This window comes from Aedes albopictus, unplaced genomic scaffold (genome assembly GCF_035046485.1).
Source record: "Aedes albopictus strain Foshan unplaced genomic scaffold, AalbF5 HiC_scaffold_296, whole genome shotgun sequence".
Taxonomy (NCBI): Eukaryota; Metazoa; Arthropoda; class Insecta; order Diptera; family Culicidae; genus Aedes; species Aedes albopictus.
Genome location: NW_026917086.1, coordinates 3,295 through 21,735, shown reverse-complemented (window position 1 = coordinate 21,735; position 18,441 = coordinate 3,295). Strand labels below are relative to the sequence as shown.

Sequence of the window (18,441 nt, the reverse complement as noted above, 5' to 3'; positions counted from 1 at the left end):
GTATTTGAAACTACAATCAGTTCCGCGGAGGCGTGATTGTTAAATCAATGAAAATAATGCTTTGAAACAAAGACCAAATGTATTTGATTCAAAGAAAAATGGTATTAAGCCGTGGTTCAATGGTTTATTTTGTTTGATTCAAAGCACTTTATTTTTGAGTTTAAAATATTTTTTTCTGCGTGATTGCATGAATTTGTATATTGTGAGGCAAGGACAATGATACACTATGCCCAGGGAGTCGAGCAAATTTTCCCGACCGGAACGGGAATCGAACGCGCCGTCTCCGGATTTTCGATCCATAGCCTTAACCACGGCGCTAACTGGAGACCTAGTTTATCATGAAAGATTATTATTTTATTTTTATTTACTAATGACTAGCTTAGTGTCAAACAGATGTTGTATCTTGAGTTCTTGCCTTGTCAAATATTTGACCCTGTGTACTTGATGCCAAAGGCGTGCGGACACAGTCGATATAAACGGCAAGATAGGCCATGATGCCAGTTATGTTCGAAAAGTTTCGTAAACTAATGTTACCTCAAACAAATTGTGCATAAAAAGATGAGCATTGCTACGTGAATATATACGGTCATCTTATTTTCAGGATCCAGCGTTTCGTCAGAAGCCCATGTATGCCGAGGACAGCATCTTGGTACGATTGAGAGCAAGCGTCTCCAGCTTGCGTACACTTGTAAACGCTGCACAACCAGGAATACGCACTTCATATCGAAAACAGCATACGAAAAAGGTGTCGTTATAGTCACATGTGAAGGGTGTAACAATCATCACATCATAGCGGACAATTTGAATTGGTTTAGCGATCTTAATGGCAAGAGAAATATCGAAGAAATTCTAGCTGAGAAAGGCGAAACAGTAAAACGCAATGTAGATTGAAACTAGTTCGTTTTTTATTGATGTGAAAATTTCCTGCTAATTTTAAGATCCATGTCAAATATTATATTATGCCATGTCAAATGGGCAACCAAGTACAGATCAATGCTCAAACATCTGGTTTGATTCGATTAGATTTTCATTAGTTCCAAACAGATTTTGGTCATTGTGATGTGATATCTTAGGGGAGATTAGGGTGCAGCCCATTCTCTCCGGTGAATGCGTAAAAAATCACTCCGGCGCGCGCTCCAGTCAGGTTTTTGCGCCAAAGTGCGCGTGCGTGCTGCGATGAAACACCGGAGAGTGTTCTCGCCCAGTGTGAATTCGGTGACTGCTGGGTGAAAACATGGGAGAGCGCGCGAGAGCGATGTGCGTGAAAGAGTGAGTCACCTCGATCCAAGGCAAACGAGCAAGAGCACACCAGCGCTTGGTCTACCCGCCGGCCACCCAAAACAAGAGAAACTGGCTTCTTGGTGTGGTGAAAATGTTGTAATCCCCAGTGTGGTCGATCAACTGACGTCGCAGCGAATCGCTACGGTGAAATGCCATCTCTGCTACCCTCTGCCCTACACACCATTCTCCGGCACACTGCCTCGAGCATGATCCATGTCTCGTATCTGTAGAGGAGTATCGGTCTTATTGACATTTTATAAATACATACGATTGTATAACATTTCGCGGTAAACCACTTCGCGGTAACCTATTTCGCGGTGTGCCATTTCGCGGTATGACATTTCGCGGATGATACCATTTCGCGGTATGCCGTTTCGCGGTCTATACCGTTTCGCGGTGGACCACTTTGCGGTCTGCACCGTTTCGCGGTCAGCCATTTCGCGGTTTGTACCAATTCGAAAAAAAACTGCTAATGGAACTAAGAAGGGTGAACTATTCGATCATTGTGTGTAAGGGGTCGTTTATAAACCACGAAAACCAAAATTTGAACAACTCAGATCCCCCTTCTCTCTCTTGTCATCTTTTGACCATATAAAATTTCGAAAATTGTATGGAGCGTGGACTTTGACCAGACCTCCCTCTTCCAAAATGTCTAAGTGGTTTATGAGCGACCCGAATTTGTTTGTGCATTTGTGCATGTATGCGAAAGAACGGAAACATTAACCAACAGGCAAACATCAGTTTCAACATCGACTTAACACCTAAAATATAAAGTGGATATTTGAGTGCTGCTTTATGCGTGTGGAAAAATCAGCACACTTGGCAAAGTGTGTACTGATAGCTTAAGGCTGACTCTCGAAGTGCTGAATGCACATAAGGCTGTAACAATGTAAGCATTACTTAATGTTGCAATAACAAAAGGCTGAAGATAGAAAATGATGAACATTCTAGAATGCATACGTCGTTGAAAATATTCTCATAAGAGATTTTTCATTCTTTTTAGCATAGTCTATTCTTTTGAGACATACCATCACGACTATGTGTCACCTGGGAACCACTGTATACTGCGTATAAAAATCGAATGATATTATGCTTATGAGCATAGTACTGCAAGAGCGGTTTTGTAAGCGACTGCTTTTGTATTAACGACACCAATTGAAAACTAGCCGTATCACTATTTCAATTTTCAACTACAGGCTTTTCATATTTTTGAGATTCAGCCTTATGTATCCAAACATTTGTGATTTCAGCCTCACGTGTTTCGGCCTGTCTCGAACTCTAACTCGAAAGAACAGTTCATGAAAATAAGAAGGGTGAACTCTTAGTTAATGGTAAGTACATTTGTGCGTGCGTCTATGCTGGCCCATATAGCCGAAGTCGTTAACGCGCGGGTATTCAACAAGACCATACTGAGGGTACGGGGTTCGATTCCCGGTCGGCCCAGGATCTTTTCGTAATGCGAATTATCTTGTCTTGTATCAGTCTAAACCAGAAATGTTTAAAAGAAGGGAAAATATTCGATAAAAAAGTTATCAGCTTAACAATAAACTTAAAAGAACGACATATGTATTAATAAAAGAAGGGAACATATCCTATGATGATATTACTAGTTGAATGCCAACAACTATCCTTACAGTGTACACACACACTTAGATTTTTTTACAGTATACGGTAATTTTTTACCGAATTTTCAACAGCTGAACGTTCGGTAATGCGTTCGGTAATCGATACGACTACCGAACGTCCGGTAAATTAAATTTTCGGGAGGCTGTCAGAATTACCGAATTTCTCCGGTAATTTCCGAAGACAAATTACCGTAGAATTTCAGTACTTTTTTATTTGTTTTGAGGTGGTGTACGGATTTCTGGTATTTTTATTGGATGAAAAGACGCCGTCCATGTCGCGATGCTATTATCGAACAACAAAAACTTTATTATTTATAATTATGAACATATTTCACAACAACTTTATCACTATTTTGATCAATCGTTTTCGCCAGCCGGTAACCTCTGGAAGGGGAACTTTTAATCCTTTTGGTGCGCACGACAGAAGGAAGCTGAAATGTTTGGTTGATTATTTTATAAGTTATGGTCATATCCAATTTATAAATACTCACCCAGAAACAGCTAATGCGTAATAACATAATATCCACCAATCCGCAACTTTAAAACGCAGAACTTCTAATAAAAATCACTGGCATGAAAATTTGATCTGCTGTCGTCGCGGTAGTTTGACGTTTCGAAGCCTTTTCGACATTTCACAGGATTTCGGCAATGTAGTGAAAGTTTACCAACTTGTCGGTAGTTTTAACTACCGGGTACGGTGATTTTTCGATTTTACAGTACATACTGTAATATATTTGACAGCAGATGCTGTCGAAGCAAGAAATTACGATCGGTTCGGTATTTATACTACCGAACTTTTGTAAAATAAACGATTATTACCGAAAAACTGTGGTTTTTTCACTTTACCGATTTTTTTCCGGCGAAATTTTTACCGAACAGCGAAAACGAATCTGAGTGTGTACCATTTTATTTAATTATTGTATGTATGCATGTGTACGCGTTGGCGTGCGTGCGTATCTTGAAAGACTTGCTCACAATGTGTGAATGTGCTTAAGAGATAAACTAAAATTAGGAACCGATTAATACCGCGAAACGGTATACCGCCAAATGGTAAACCGCGAAAGGGTAAACCTCGAAAAAGTATAGACCGCGAAACAGAAAACCGCGAAATGGTTCAAACCGCGAAATGGTCCACCGCGAATTGATTGACCGCGAAATGGTTTACCGCGAAATGTCGGACAACCATACATACATCTCGCGCTTAGTATCATATGGGCGTATCTACAATGATCGATTTCTCTTCATCGATTTTCTCTTTGGTTAATAACTTGGCCGGCAAATCATTTTCGGTTGCTTTTGTTTTTTTTTTTCAATTCGTTTATTTGAAGGCTCACCCGCCGCACATTGGCGGCATGATTTAGGCTGAGCAATGTAAGACACCATAGTCTCTTCATTTTCGATGGTGATGAATGAAGGAATATGTCGCAGCAAATTCATCCTCAGCACGCGTACGCCGTTTGATATTCCTGGAAAGTAGTGTTTCCACCTCTCATTCCTAATTGAGATGACTTCTCCGTACTTCATCATATGGTTAGCGATGGTGACGTGACTCATCGACGGTGGCAGATCGTGGACCCGAACCGTCACTGCATCGCAGTCCACATAGATGGGAATCCGAAATTTTGTGTTTCCACACATCATTGTTCGCTTCCAATAATGTTCAGACTGGTAGCGAACTACGATTTCATGCGACTTCATTTCAATCAGCACACAGTTGCGTGCATGATGCAGCTGTATGCTTTTAATGTCATCATATTGAAGCCGAATTTCGTTTTCTAAAAACTGTTGAACTTCTGCAACTCCAGGGCGAATAGGGAGCACAGTGAAATCGACCACTAGCGTATTTTTTCGCGTACCGGACATTTTGAAAAACTGCGAACGAAAGGTATGAAGGCACAGAAGTACGTCCGACGCGCGCGATGTGTGGCTAGCAACTGACCGGTTGCTTTTGTTGTTTTAGATGCTAGTCCTAGTCGTCCTTTATCGAAACACACCGAGATATCATCCGAATATTGGTCGTATTGCCCGGAATAATCCAAAGAGAAAATCGATGAAGAGAAATCGATCATTGTAGTTACGCCCGTATGATACTAAACGCGAGACATGGTGATTTTTTTTTAGACCGCAGAGTAAGACATTTTTGTCTCTCACGAGCCCATTTAAAATAAATTTGATATTTTTCTTGCCTCATTTCACAGCTCAATGTGCCACGAAAAGTTTATGCATCACATGAATACACTTTTTTGAAAACAATAATTGGAGTTATAGTGCAAAACGTATACGTTTTGCACTATAACTCCAATTATTGTTTTCAAAAAAGTGTATTCATGCCTATAGGCACTTTGAAAAACAACATGGGACTGACATGCCAAGAGGGGCAGTAATCCGGTCTAAAATCTCTTCCGGCTTTTTGTCAAGGTCAAGAGAAAAAAAAAGTACTCTAAACGGGCAGTGGCAAGAATATTGCCACCAACGCTGGTGGCCCAAACGGGCAGTACCAACTATATTGCCACCTCAAAAACTCAAAGTACGCCAAATGGACAGTGGCAACAATATTGCCACCTAGATTTTTGAGTGTTTTTTTCAAACAAAAATTGTTTTGTACATGCAATTATGTATATAATCATTTCCCTAAATAGTATGCGTTGATAACTCTTCTAGTTTCCTTGGCCTTCTAAAGGGTTATGCCACAAAGGTTCAACCTATTGGACGCAGTGGCATAATTAAAAAAAGGGTTAGAACACGTGTTTAATCTTTGAGATGAAAGTTTATTTTTGGAAAACCAGAATTGCCACTCCTTTTTTAAATGTATGCAGTATATCCAAAATTAAAATATTATTATTGCAAATAAATTATTTTTAAGACTGTTGTGAGCATTTTCAAATAATTTACGATAGGGTAGCGAACCACTTGGGCAGCGGCCGGTGTTTTGGGCACTCTTCACTATAACTCAATCAATTCCAAACCAATTGAAATTTTGTACACGGCTAGATACTATACGTATCTCATCGCGTTCCAAAAACTGTGTCAACTGGTTCAGAATTGGCTGAGATATAACAGAAAAGTGCCCAAAATAGGGTCTGGTACGTTTGGCATAAGGCCGTTTGGCATAAGGACATTCGGCATAAGGACGTTTGGCATAAAGGACATTTGGCATAAAGGACGTTTGGCATAAAGGACGTTTGGCATAAGGGACGTTTGGCATAAAGGACGTTTGGCATAAAGAATATGTGAAATATATTTTCCCTCTGGAGAAAAATTAAAGAACAGCCTTCAAGGGAAAGAAGGCAAACTTGTTGTTGGTGCATTATATTGGATCTCATATTTTCGAAATAACCTTTTGCTTCCATGAATTTGTTTTTTTTTCGGAAGGGGAATGTTCCTTCTTTTGTATATAGGCTGTTCTTCATCGATACAAGCAATTTAGATTCCGGTAATGGTTCTTTCTAGCAAATCATCCTTGTCTGCATATTATATCCATAAAAGTTATGGCATTATAATGTATTATCCTTCTTTTGTATACTTATCCTTCTTTTACGTTAAGTATGTATGTCACTTTTTACTGAAATCATTTTATGCCAAACGTACTTTATGCCAAATGTCCATTATGCCAAACGTCCTTTATGCCAAATGTCCTTTATGCCAAGTGTCCTTTATGCCAAACGTCCTTATGCCAAATGGCATTATGCCAAACGGCCTTATGCCAAACGTACCAGACCCCCCAAAATAAGACCCCTGTCGAGAAGGTTCCACTTCCCTACATTCCTTAATAGTAGGTAACTTACAACGCGTTTTCCCGCTATCCCCTTACCAAGCGAACGTGTGATTTTTAAGACACAAATACCCCTCCCGTTACATATCAGTATTATAATAATACCACGTTAAACGTGGCCCACGCTTATATGAAAAACAAAAAATTAAAAAAATACCAAGTCTTACCTCATCAATTAGATGTTTTGAACTCCAAGAAGCTACGTTCAAAATTTGAGCAAAATCTGTCAAGCCTAAGGGGGCGCTCAACAGGCTTGAATTTTGTAAGGGAAAACGTGGTCAAATGCATGCAAAAATCTTAAGTTTTTTTGCCGCTAGGTGGCACTGTAAGCGTTTGACAATTGAACCCTTTGGTATTATTGTAGATGAGTAGGTACAGTATCGGAAATAAAAATGCACCAAAGCCGTTTTCTCATACAAACTAGTCAACTTTGGATTGCCATATCTCAGTTATGTCTCAACCGATTGTTTTCATTTTTCTGTGACGAACTACAAAACATTTCAATTTTCGAAAACTATTGAAAAAGTTCAGTGATAACTATTGATACAAAAGTTACAGATAGGTTGAATTTTGACAATAAAAATGCACCAAGACAAAAAATTATGTAGCCAAAAATACTGAAGTCAAATCACTATGGTGTCTTCGGCAAATATGTTTCTTGTGTGATGACCAAAAAATTTGCTGAAGACACCATAGCTATCTGACTTCAGCATTTTAGGCTACACAATTTTTCGTCTTGGTGCATTTTTATTGTCAAAATTCAACTTATCTGTAACTTTTGTATCAATAGTTATCACTGAACTTTTTGAATAGTTTTCGAAAATTGAAATGTTTTGTAGTTCGTCACAGAAAAATGAAAACAATCGGTTGAGACATAACTGAGATATGGCAATCCAAAGTTGACTAGTTTGTATGGGAAAACGGCTTTGGTGCATTTTTATTGTCCGATACTGTATATGCCAAACAACTTTGTCGAAGACCGCAAAGTGATCCGACGCCTGGTAATAAAGTTTACCCTAGATAAAGTGAGGATAAACTTTATTGTCGTTTTTCCAGTATGTAAAGAAATAATATCAATAATGAAATCTCAATACTCCGGCTCACTTTGCCCAGGGTATAACTTTTTTCACAGCCTTTGCGGTCTTCGAGAAAGTTTTTCGGCATATAGTTATCTACAAAAATACCAAAGTGTTTAATCATTAAACGCTTACAGCGCTACCTAGCAGCACAAAACGAAAACTTAAGACACAGAGAAACAGACGTCACACTCTGATCGCTTCCTAACACTAACGATCGATTCAAATATTAACCACTCGCGGTGCTGGCATCGTTTTTGCTCCTGTTTGACATTTCCTCATTACCGCCATCTAGGGGTGGCCCGGCCAAACACAGTACATTTAGCATTGGGCGATCACGTTTTCGTGACGATGTTTTTTAATGAAATTTGTTCGTTACGTGTTACGTCTGTTTCTCTGTGCTTAAGATTTCTGCATACATTTGGCCGCGTTTTCCCATACAAACTTCAAGCCTGTTGAGCGCTTGACCAATTTTGCTCAAATTTTTGAACAGTCCAAAACAACTGATTTAGGAGGTAAGACTTGGTATTTCTTGAAATTTTTGTTTTTCGTACAAGTGTGGGCCACCCTGATAGGCAGTATATATCATGTAGCATGATATGAAATCCCTCCAAAGAAAAAGGAATGTCGAATAAATTCTAGCCGAGGAGCGATAAAACTAAATACATTCTAGTCTTGGTTTTTTTTTACTACGAATCTATCATTTGCTGACCTTACCGATAAGAAAATTCTTGATGTCAACGCGGCATGCCATATCGCGGTCCCCTGGTACCCTGTCATTTTCTGAAACCTGTCGCTCGTCCAACCAATCCCACATCACGCGCTGCACAAAGCTGTTCTTGAAGGAAGCTTTTGTTTCTTCGATACATTTCATTTGCTCTGGAAACGTGGAAGTCCCCGTTAATTTGTTGAAATAGTAGAATTTGTTGCTACTTTTGGAAAATAACTTCATGTAATCATCTCGGATTTCATTGAGAAACATCAAGCCCCTCGGAACATAGAATCGATCCGGGTCGATAGTGTTCCGCAAATGGTAACCCAGGCGAGACTTCCGGTTTCCTTTGAGTACGTACGTCTCCAGTCTATCGAAAAACCGGTCGAATTCCGGAAAGGGGAACAATTTCTTGCAACGAATTGGCATTGACGACACGCAAGGCTTGTCTGCCTTGTTTATTACTTTATAAGGCTTGTCCAATGCCTTAGCATACTTTTCACACATTTTAAGCCGCTCCGGGAGAGAATACTTCCTTATATTGACACCTCCGAGTGAAATTCCGTCTATTATGTGAAATGCATAGATTGTAACCTGCGAGTTGCCTTGGCCTTGCAGCTCTGTTACAATTTCGCCGTATACAAGAGTGGACGGAGCTAGCTCTAATTGCATGTCTTTGAGCAAATCCCAAGATCCATTTTTGTTGTAGTAATAAACGTCTTTGCCTCCTCTACCCAGAAAGAATGTTCGTAGATACCGGTTCCAGTCGTTATTGTTGTCTAACGGTACGAAGTACCATCCATGCGTCGAAGGGAAGCTCTTTTCTATATTTGATGTTTGTAGCTTGCACCCGGCTGCTTTAAGGAATTCCTTCTGGCTGTCCCATTCTTTAAGGAGGTCGCTGGCGTACTGATCCAATGGTGTCTTGGGTGGTGTCCTTCTGAGAGCGTCTTGTAATTTCCACAGCTCCAAACACTTTTTCTTGATTTCGTCCTGTTTGCCTTCATTCAAGCTTTGATCCGTGGAAAAAGCGGCTATCTTCAGTAATCCGACTATTTGATTTTCCCCTATTTCGTCGTTGCTATCGCAGATGTACTGGAAAAATGTTTCATTACCAACCAATACGTCGTGCGGGACCAGTTCCAATATATCGATGTTGTCCTTCTTGCTGTCAAAGAACTGGTTTACCTGGAACAAATGGCGCTGAATGGTATCGGTGCCGGGTTTCTTCCACTTGCACACCAAGTATCGTTCCGAATTGGCTGGCCGACTTGTATTTGGTTTGCATATGCAAATCTTTTTGAAGCACTTATAAACCAGGTAGATCAATCCGACACTGAACGGCGTGAAAAGGTCGAACAGCTTGACGACAAAATGTCCCCCGGTGCGTACCACATTCAGTGCCATCAGAATCTGGCAAAGGTAAAGTCGTTTGGACAAAATTTCCTGAATGTTTTCTTGATTTTCCACCGAAAATCCACCGTCTGCCATCATCACATGCACTCCCACTTCGGTCTGCTTCATTACGTAATCCGTGAAACTCTCGATGTTAACTGGATTGAAAACGTCTCCATCGTCATTCGGTCCGTAGTAAGCATCGAAGGTCTCTGGAGTCCCCGCGATAAAGTCAGACAGTTTGAAATCGTTGTCACCCCGAAGCGTGAAACCAAACCCTTTCGCTTGCCATTTCTTACGCCAGAGAAAGTACTCCGAAAAGCCGCCAGGCCCGGCACAAACATCAGCAAAGTAGATCAAATCGTTATCCCGTACCAGTGAGTTGCCATCTTCATCTACCGGATTGGTGAACATATAGTCGAACATTGCATCCATGTTGGCCATTTTAACGGCCGCGCGGTTCATGAAGATGTTGGATTTTATCTTCTCGAAAGGGTTTGACCTAGTTCGAGCCTTTCTCATATCAGCACCGCCGAGCTGGTCAAAGGCGGACTTGCATTCCAGTACTTTTTGCAGTACGACTTTCCGGCAAAATTTATCCTCGTCGTCGATCATGTGTTTCGGGGGTCCGCGCTTAATCCAGCTTTCCAGTACATCTCCGCTGAGCTCGGTGAGATCGTTTTCGTCGTTATTCTCTAACCAGACAACCTTTTCCGGTATGTTCAATCTTTCCATGGATTCGTTCCATGTCGAGGCCGCTAGATCCAATCCTTCCAACTTAAGACCTGTGAAACAAAATAGAATAGGAGGCTTTAGTATCATTATTTTCATTTCATTTCATTTTCATTTTGCAGCAGTTAGTGGGATAATAAGAGCGCAAGTCAATTCAATGCCGAAGATCAAGGAGAGGTAATGGCCGTAATAGTCCGTGCGGACCACATGAACACCATTGGAACGGTAATGGCATAGTTTGGGAAGAGAGAATGGACTAGACTTGAGACACAATTATGCAAATAATACCGAGCAATTTTAATTTAATGAAACATAGGTTCAACAATTAAATCCATTATCATTGAAGCCAAACAAGTAAAGTATGAAATATTAATTTTGACTTACAAAGTAATTAAGCCACGAAATAATAAAATAATATCAACTATTCTGAATTCTAAAATTTGAACAGTAAAATATGTGTACTCATAAGTAAACGAAAACAAAAGTTTGGGTTATGCGAGGTATGCACTTCAAACGGAATCGCTCAAGTAATTTTCGTTCAGTGCATTATTTTTCCGTAACCGAAATGGTCATGAAATTTAACACAGCAAGCCCCATTTGATTTGACATTTCGTTTCAGCACCGTAATAGGATCCGGAATAAAGCGACGCTTCATTATTTCTTGAGCGATTCCTTGCCTGAATTTTCCACACATCGAGATAGGCCAAGAAATTTCTTGCCATCTGCGTACTACCCATTAAAGACAAATAATAAGATTTCCTAACACAATGCTATTGAGTATGCTGTAATCCTGACCATGTCGTTATGAAAAAGAGATGTCTATCAAAATCCTATTGTGTAATCTGCCATGTTTCAATATAACCTGGAGAACAACTGAAATGTGTGGGTCAGATAAGTGTTGTGTTGAAAATTAAATAAAGTAAGGTCCTGATTTATTGTAATCTGTTATGTAGGGTATGTTGCTACGCAGGTGCAGAAGCCCCTACCCCGAGCATCCCCGTCACAACTTTGTCACTTCTACACTGTCGTTTTACGCCCGATTGTCCCATGTTATATGGGATTCTCATAAGTGCGCGGTGCGTTTACAGTAGTCTCCGCTCAAAATGTATGAAAAATTGATTTTCAATGTCAATTTCTTGTGAGAAATTTTATTTTATTTTCTATAATCGCCGGATCACGACTTGGAAATTCCCAAAATAGGACTTGGTGAGCACTTACCCAATCCCCGTCGTCCTTTTTGTTGTGCAATCTCTACTATATCGAGCCGTCCTTGGCCGCTTTTACCGAGGCCCTTGCTTTTGTCATAGTTCATCATGTCCATCATCCGACGGGATTGTGCCGAGTAAAGCGCATTGGAATTTGAAGCGGTGTCGGCGGAATACGACGGCCTGGGATCGCCAAACCTGGCCTTCTTAACAACGAAAGGATCCTGCTCCGTTCCGAAGCTACTGGTTCTCTTTTTTCCTTGATGTTGTTGAACGCTATCGTTATCGCTCGAAGGATCGTCCCCTTCATCTTCGCTGGAACTTGACTTGCTGGGATCATCGTACTGCGAACCTGAATTGAAGCCGCTGTAAAAGCGCGTTGGGGAGCTCTCCGACTCGGATTCTTGCGAAGACATTTTCTGTAAAAGTGGATATGAACTATGAATTTGTAGCTCAAGCAAACGGAGCAGTTTCCGAATCATCCAAACTTACCACTTTTGGATTTACAAACAGTATTTTAATAGGTATTTTAATGCACCATCAGCTTTAAAAATTGAAGCGACGAACTGACGACAAAAAATGCATAAATTTTGTTACTGTCAGAATTGCTGAATCGCTGAATTAATGGCTGCGTTCTAACACGCTAACCCCCAACTACCACAGATTGATGTCACACGCTAAGAAAAATGTTACATACCGGCTGTGTTAAATTCACTCATCGAACCTTTTCGTGCACAAGAACGACAAGAACGCTTCGGTGAGTAAAAATTTTGCTCATAATGTGAGTAACTGTCCGCATACTCACATTTTGTGTAAATTAGTGTTTTTACGAACAAAATTCCAAACTGCAGCGCAAGTTTTCGATCACAGAAGACAGGGAGGTACTAGATTTTGCCGAAATGTCAATCAACGCAAACACAAAAATAGCCACCAGATGGTGCTAGCACACCGTGAGGGACTTGATGTTGACTTGCACACGCTAAGAAAATATTACACGCTAAAGCCCACACACTAAAAAAATCTAACTCTAAATTGAGTTTTTTTTCACACACACGCTAAGAAAATCTAACTGTAATCTTCGAGCCAGGGGGACAACACAAAAATATGTCATGAGTAAAATTTACACAGCGAACACGCTAAGAAAATGTTACATACCGGTTACATACTCACATTTTGCGTAAATTAGCTTTTAGCGCTTGTTTAGAAAACGTTTCGAAACGAATGAAATGCACGCTAAGAAAATGTTACATACCGGCTGTGTTAAATTCACTCATCGAATCGTTCCGTGCACAAGAACGCTTCGGTGAGTAAAAATTTTGCTCATAATATAGTAACTGCTTCCATACTCACATTTTGTGTAAATGAGCTTTTAGCGTTTGTTCCGAAAACGTTTCGAAATGGAGACAGATTGTTTTTAAACGCAGGGGGTATGACACTTCCTTTGCTAACCGGAAAAATCCGCATTTATCCGTTGCTAACCGTCGTTAACCGCGTCTAATTGCTGCTCAGCTTAGCAGCGGTTACCGACGGTTAGGAACGGATAAATGCGGATTTTCCGGTTAGAAAAGGATATGTCATTCCCCTTGTTTAAACGTCAAGTTTCGAAACAAATTCCACATCGGAAGCTTGTTTTTGCTCGTAAATTTTTTTATAATGTGTTCCGCAGCTTCTTATTCCGGTCGAGATTCCGGTGCACCACAACAAAACTGTCCCAGAATGGACGAGCACTCGATGGACAAAGCAGCCTTGAAGGTAAGGAGATACTGGCCTAAGTTTTGTTTGAATTTCTTGGTGATCGAAATCAATCAACAGGAAAATCCTCATCCGATAAAAGTCAACGGTTTCATCTCCAAGAGGTCTCCAGCCGGCCGTGGAATGAATCATCCCGCTGCTCGTCAGAAGTGGCTCAATTTCGTTCCAGAAAATGGGAATTCATATTTCAAAAGAGTAATATAAAAACTTTTAAAGTAATTCCAGATTTTACTTCCGGCGCGGTTGAAAATCTGAATTTTTGACACGTAAGAGTCGTATTTTACGTCGTATATGGAAGCAGTTACTCACATTATGAGCAAAATTTTTACTCACCGAAGCGTTCGAAGTGCACGAAACGGTTCGATGAGTGAATTTAACACAGCCGGTATGTAACACGCTAAGGCGTGCATTTCATTCGTTTCGAAACGTTTTCTAAACAAGCGCTGTTGAAAATCTGAATTTTAGCACGCGATTGTCGATTTTTCTTCGCACGTCGAACCTAACGTTGCTCATTCCGCTTGACGTACGACGTAAAATACGACTCTTACGTGCCAAAATTCAGATTTTCAACCGCGCTGGAAGTAAAATCTGGAATTTACTCATTTATATTATGTTTTTATTCGTTTTGATGCATTACTTTGTATTTTTGTATGAACCGTATGCCATATTTTTGTTTTACCATATGTCACGCCAGTAAATTGAACAGCTACAGCAGTTCCAGGAAGATTTACTGAATCCCGGACATCCATCAGACGTGTTCACATGACAGAATACTCTACTTTGCCTTTGACAAGAATTGTTCCAAATATCACTTTCCGTCTGCAGATGCAACCGCATCCGCTTCAGCTGTGCAGTTTCCGGGCAACGTCGGCTAACCCCTTGGAGAAATTTGAGTCACTACGCTAGCGCCAGGTTTTTTCTCAGTTATTTCGTAAGCTAATCTTTCTAAAAGAAAAGACAATATTGGAATGACAATACCGTAAGAAATACTTTTTCATCCGCGAAAACCTTTACCTACCTTTACGTTACCTTCCAAAATTGCCAAGGAAGCGGCGTTCAGCCTAACTCAACTAACTGTTCCATCCTATCCGGAGGAGCGCGGATTTCGTGACGAAAAATTCACCGGAACAGCATCCACAACGCGAGATAAAAACAAAGACTTTCAAAGTTTGTTTCGAAATTTGACATTTCATTCGTTTCGAACCGTTTTCTAAACAAACGCTAAAAGCTAATTTACACAAAATGTGAGTTTGCGAACAGTTACTCACATTATGAGCAAAAATTTTACTCACCGAAGCGTTCTTGTGCACGAAACGGTTTGATGCGTGAATTTAACACAGCCGGTATGTAACATTTTCTTAGCGTGTGTGTGAAAAGAACTCAATTTAGAGTAACATTTTCTTAGCGTGTAGAGTTAGATTTTCTTAGCGTGTGTGTGAAAAAAACTCAATTTAGAGTTAGATTTTCTTAGTGTGTGCAAGTCAACATCAAGTCCCTCACTGTGTACTAGTACCATCTGGTGGCTATTTTTGTGTTTGCGTTGATTGACATTTCGAATATACAGTGGTAAAAATCTAGTACCTCCCCGTCTTCTGTGACCGAAAACTTGCGCTGCAGTTTGGAATTTTGTTCGTACAAGAGTGTTACTGGGTGTCAAACAAACAATATCGAAGGACATTGTTGTGCAGATTATCGACGCGAAAACAAAACACGAAAACGTAGTGAAATTTCGACCGGAACCGTAGCTATCGAGTAGAATTTGATTGCCAAGTGGACTATTGATACTGTGCCAAAAGGTTATCAACTCAGGGCTTGCCATTGAGCGAACCGTGAGCTGGATTTATGCGCCGACATCGGAGGTGTTTTAATGGGAAAATTTTCTTTGTTATTGATAAGAACCGCTTTGCGCACACGTCATACTTGTAATTTTGTTCTGTTAAAAGTGGTTTTTCGCAATCGGAGGGGAAACGGGCCTCTCCGGTCGGTCGGTGCACATTCCCAGTTGAACCTCACACGGTGAAAACACAGCCAAAGAACGACGGCCAACAGCAGCAGCAGGCGACAACGACCTTGACGAGAAAATGTACCTGTGCTGTGATCAGAGAAAATTTTGCAAGAGGCATAGTCGGAATCGCGCAAATTTCGTTCGCAGTCCGCTAAAATGTGGTGTAATTCGAATAGTTTTTTCGTTCTAATGCATCAGATTCGTTAAAAATCATGCTTATTATTCGTACCATTCCATGTGATATTCGTAGTTGCTGGATTATGCACCGCTATATTGGATGATGAAAAATTATGTGCGTTGCAAAGTTGTGCCAGAAATGTGTCACTAAACCGTGTTCATAATGTAAATAATTATTTGTTGAATCATTCGTTATTAGAGCATTAAATGTGAAAAAGTTTACTAAGAATATTGTGTGATAGTGAAAAGAAAAAAAAGTGTTGAAAACAGTTTTGTACACGTCGACTGAGCTCTATATACATATTATAAGGAAACAGGCGAAAAAGATACGAAGCAAAAACAGTGAATTTACTGAGCTAGTTTTGCTTGTAAAATGAAAAAATTCACTTTCAAAGGAGTTTTAGATGGTTTTCGAAGTTCTACAGTGAATCAGCCCTCTTCTCTTGGACCAACAAGGATCTGCACAGAACAAGAAATACAAGAAACATTACGACCAGAACATTTTCAACTGCGCAAGGTAATTTTTTTATCAGACACCCCCTCTCAAAAGGGTGTGGTCTATATTGTCTTCACCGTTCGATAATATATTGCAAAAAGTAACAACGACGCCAGAAAATACAAATGACCCCGAGGATATTTTGTCTCTAAATTTACAAGTAAATTAAACATTTAATGCATTTCCCTTTGATTGACAGTGCCATTTGTTATGGGTCATTTCGCGCCAAATGAAAGGAAAATGTAATTAATGCCATGCCATAAAAAAATCTTACTTTGACATCCCACATCATGGACAATCCTAGAAGTTTCTTAATTTGTAGAAAGTTTCTCAAATTTCATATGTTGTTATCGACGCAAATTGTCATCTGCCAAATTTTCACTTGATTAAATCTAGTAAAATCCAATCGATTTTACTAGGCGTATTGCGTTTTACCTATATAAAAAATAGCGTCTTCAAAATGCTTGCCTAAATCGTAAAATATATATATTTTACACATCAACCACATATCGGTCCTACCTTTTCTTGATTTACCATAAGGCAATGTAAATAGTGGTTCCATAAAGCTAGTCAATCAATGATCTCATCATTGCATTGATATGAAAACGTCTGTCCCATCATCAGAATTTGAATTGCACGGTTCAGACTTCTGTGTGACTCATGTCTATAAAGATGCCGATTCGAGGAGTAGATGCGTGTCAGTACAGCACATCTTTCTTAAAAGTTTACTGGTGGTGATATCGCAGTATTAGCGATTACTGAGCTTATTAAAAGTAAACCTGTTTAACTTATTTTTTTCTCAGATGTGGTGTCAGCAGTGAATCAAAATTCAACCATCGCGCAACAATAATGACAATGTCGCAACCTGTATTTGTTGCGACAAACAAACCCATGCGACATAAGTTTGTCCCAACTTGAAAATAATGGGATTAACATCGTACACCACGAGTTTAGAGATTTTTAAGCCTTGCATTGCGATTTTCGAACGGTAACTTCGAGTCGGTAAACACTGCAACTCTGGTGAAGCTCTATCATCAAACAGTTTCGACTTTGGGTTAGCAATAATTGATTATTCACGAGTTGAAAAGTACGCAACAAATTCAGCTTCCGTTTTGTCTGCAACAAAAAATTTCGAGATCATGTCATTATCTGTTACCAGTAGGGATAAAGAGTAATCGTCGCATCTTCTTTGTTGCTTGTTTTGTGCCTCTTTTGTCTGACAATTCTCTTCACTGGGTGTCAGTGTTGTGGTAGGCCTGGTTGCAAGTTACGTATTAATGATTTGGCCACTATTTCCAAACCAGGCACTATCATGTAGGGTGGAGCGCGACAAGAGAGATCATCGAAGGATGGATCCTCATGATTTGCTATGATAAAAGTTGATACAATGCAAAACATGCAATTTTCAAAAGTGAGCAATTTACCCTAGGGTTGTTAGTGTGGGATTAAATATGCAGTTTGGTTCTCTTCGTCATGAGATTTTTTTCTCGTTCACATTTTTTTTTTAAACTTGGTCAAATTCAGTTCGAAGTATTTCTTGAAGCCAATTTTAAGTCTTTCGTGATTCATAACAGTAATATGTTTAATTTTTTTGGGTTAAGCTAGATAATTTGCAATTATTAATGAAATAAAACAGTGTATAATTTATTTTTGACTGTAAAATAGAGGAAAAATAGAAAATTGGCTTCTTTAGCGGTGTTGAGATAATTCCATATTCGGAATCTGCAAACTGCCAAACTGAGCCGAAATCCAAATTTTCATGAATTTTGGTGCCCGGGAACCTTTTTTAAAATCAATTTGAAGTTTGTATGGGAGTCCCTCCCCCTGGATATTCAATCTTGACGCGATGGGAGGGCTTAACCCATTAGCATTTTAGCGCCAGTTTATTCTCCACTGCTTGGACTTTGAGCTAGATATATCTGGTTTACGAGTTGAGCGCAAGTGAAGGAATCGGCCGTAAGTGCTAATGGGAACCAAAGGAGTATCCGTAGTGCATTTATCACAAGTTCAAGACAAGTTATAATCCAGCTTGCATAGACATAATCTTTGTATTCTTTAAATTTTCTCAAATTTAACAATAATTGTTGAATTTAACGTAACGCAAGAGTGGGTAGGGGAGGTCTCTGCGTTACACTCATCATTCATCACTTGAATTCGATAGTACACAGGACAGGGGACGCTAGGATAAGTTGACTTACAGCCTTACAGATTAG

General features: G+C 39.8%; 1 protein-coding gene and 2 long non-coding RNA genes across 4 annotated transcripts; 2 read left to right on the top strand and 1 right to left on the bottom strand.

The window, feature by feature from the left end:
* Positions 1 to 8,417: 8,417 nt before the first annotated feature.
* Positions 8,418 to 12,635, bottom strand: LOC109405510 (cap-specific mRNA (nucleoside-2'-O-)-methyltransferase 1). Of its 2 annotated transcripts, XM_062843527.1 has the most exons (4): positions 12,496 to 12,635; positions 12,291 to 12,364; positions 11,812 to 12,217; positions 8,418 to 10,646 (listed from the first exon to the last, which is right to left on the bottom strand). In XM_062843527.1, exons 3-4 carry the CDS (start codon positions 12,212 to 12,214, stop codon positions 8,455 to 8,457), a joined length of 2,595 nt encoding a protein of 864 aa, XP_062699511.1. In that variant the 5' UTR covers positions 12,215 to 12,217; positions 12,291 to 12,364; positions 12,496 to 12,635; the 3' UTR covers positions 8,418 to 8,454. The 2 variants fall into 2 exon arrangements, with proteins under 2 accessions (XP_062699511.1, XP_029712309.2); XM_029856449.2 differs by lacking the exon at positions 12,496 to 12,635 and having other exon boundaries at positions 12,291 to 12,444.
* Positions 12,636 to 12,780: 145 nt separating this feature from the next.
* LOC134284546 (uncharacterized) lies at positions 12,781 to 14,405 on the top strand. Its single transcript, XR_009995831.1, has 2 exons — positions 12,781 to 13,550; positions 13,611 to 14,405. It is a non-coding gene; the product is annotated as an uncharacterized LOC134284546 (long non-coding RNA).
* Positions 14,406 to 14,572: 167 nt separating this feature from the next.
* Positions 14,573 to 16,161, top strand: LOC134284545 (uncharacterized). Its single transcript, XR_009995830.1, has 2 exons — positions 14,573 to 15,409; positions 15,806 to 16,161. It is a non-coding gene; the product is annotated as an uncharacterized LOC134284545 (long non-coding RNA).
* Positions 16,162 to 18,441: the final 2,280 nt, after the last annotated feature.

What these genes read in the sequence shown, in the direction of transcription:
- LOC109405510 (XM_062843527.1), bottom strand. Translation starts at nt 12,214, where the DNA reads ATGTCTTCGCAAGAATCCGAGTCGGAGAGCTCCCCAACGCGCTTTTAC. An exon ending in AAAAGGACGACGGGGATTGG is followed by an intron (nt 10,647 to 11,811) that starts GTAAGTGCTCAC and finishes TTTGTTTCACAG; the next exon opens with GTCTTAAGTTGGAAGGATTG.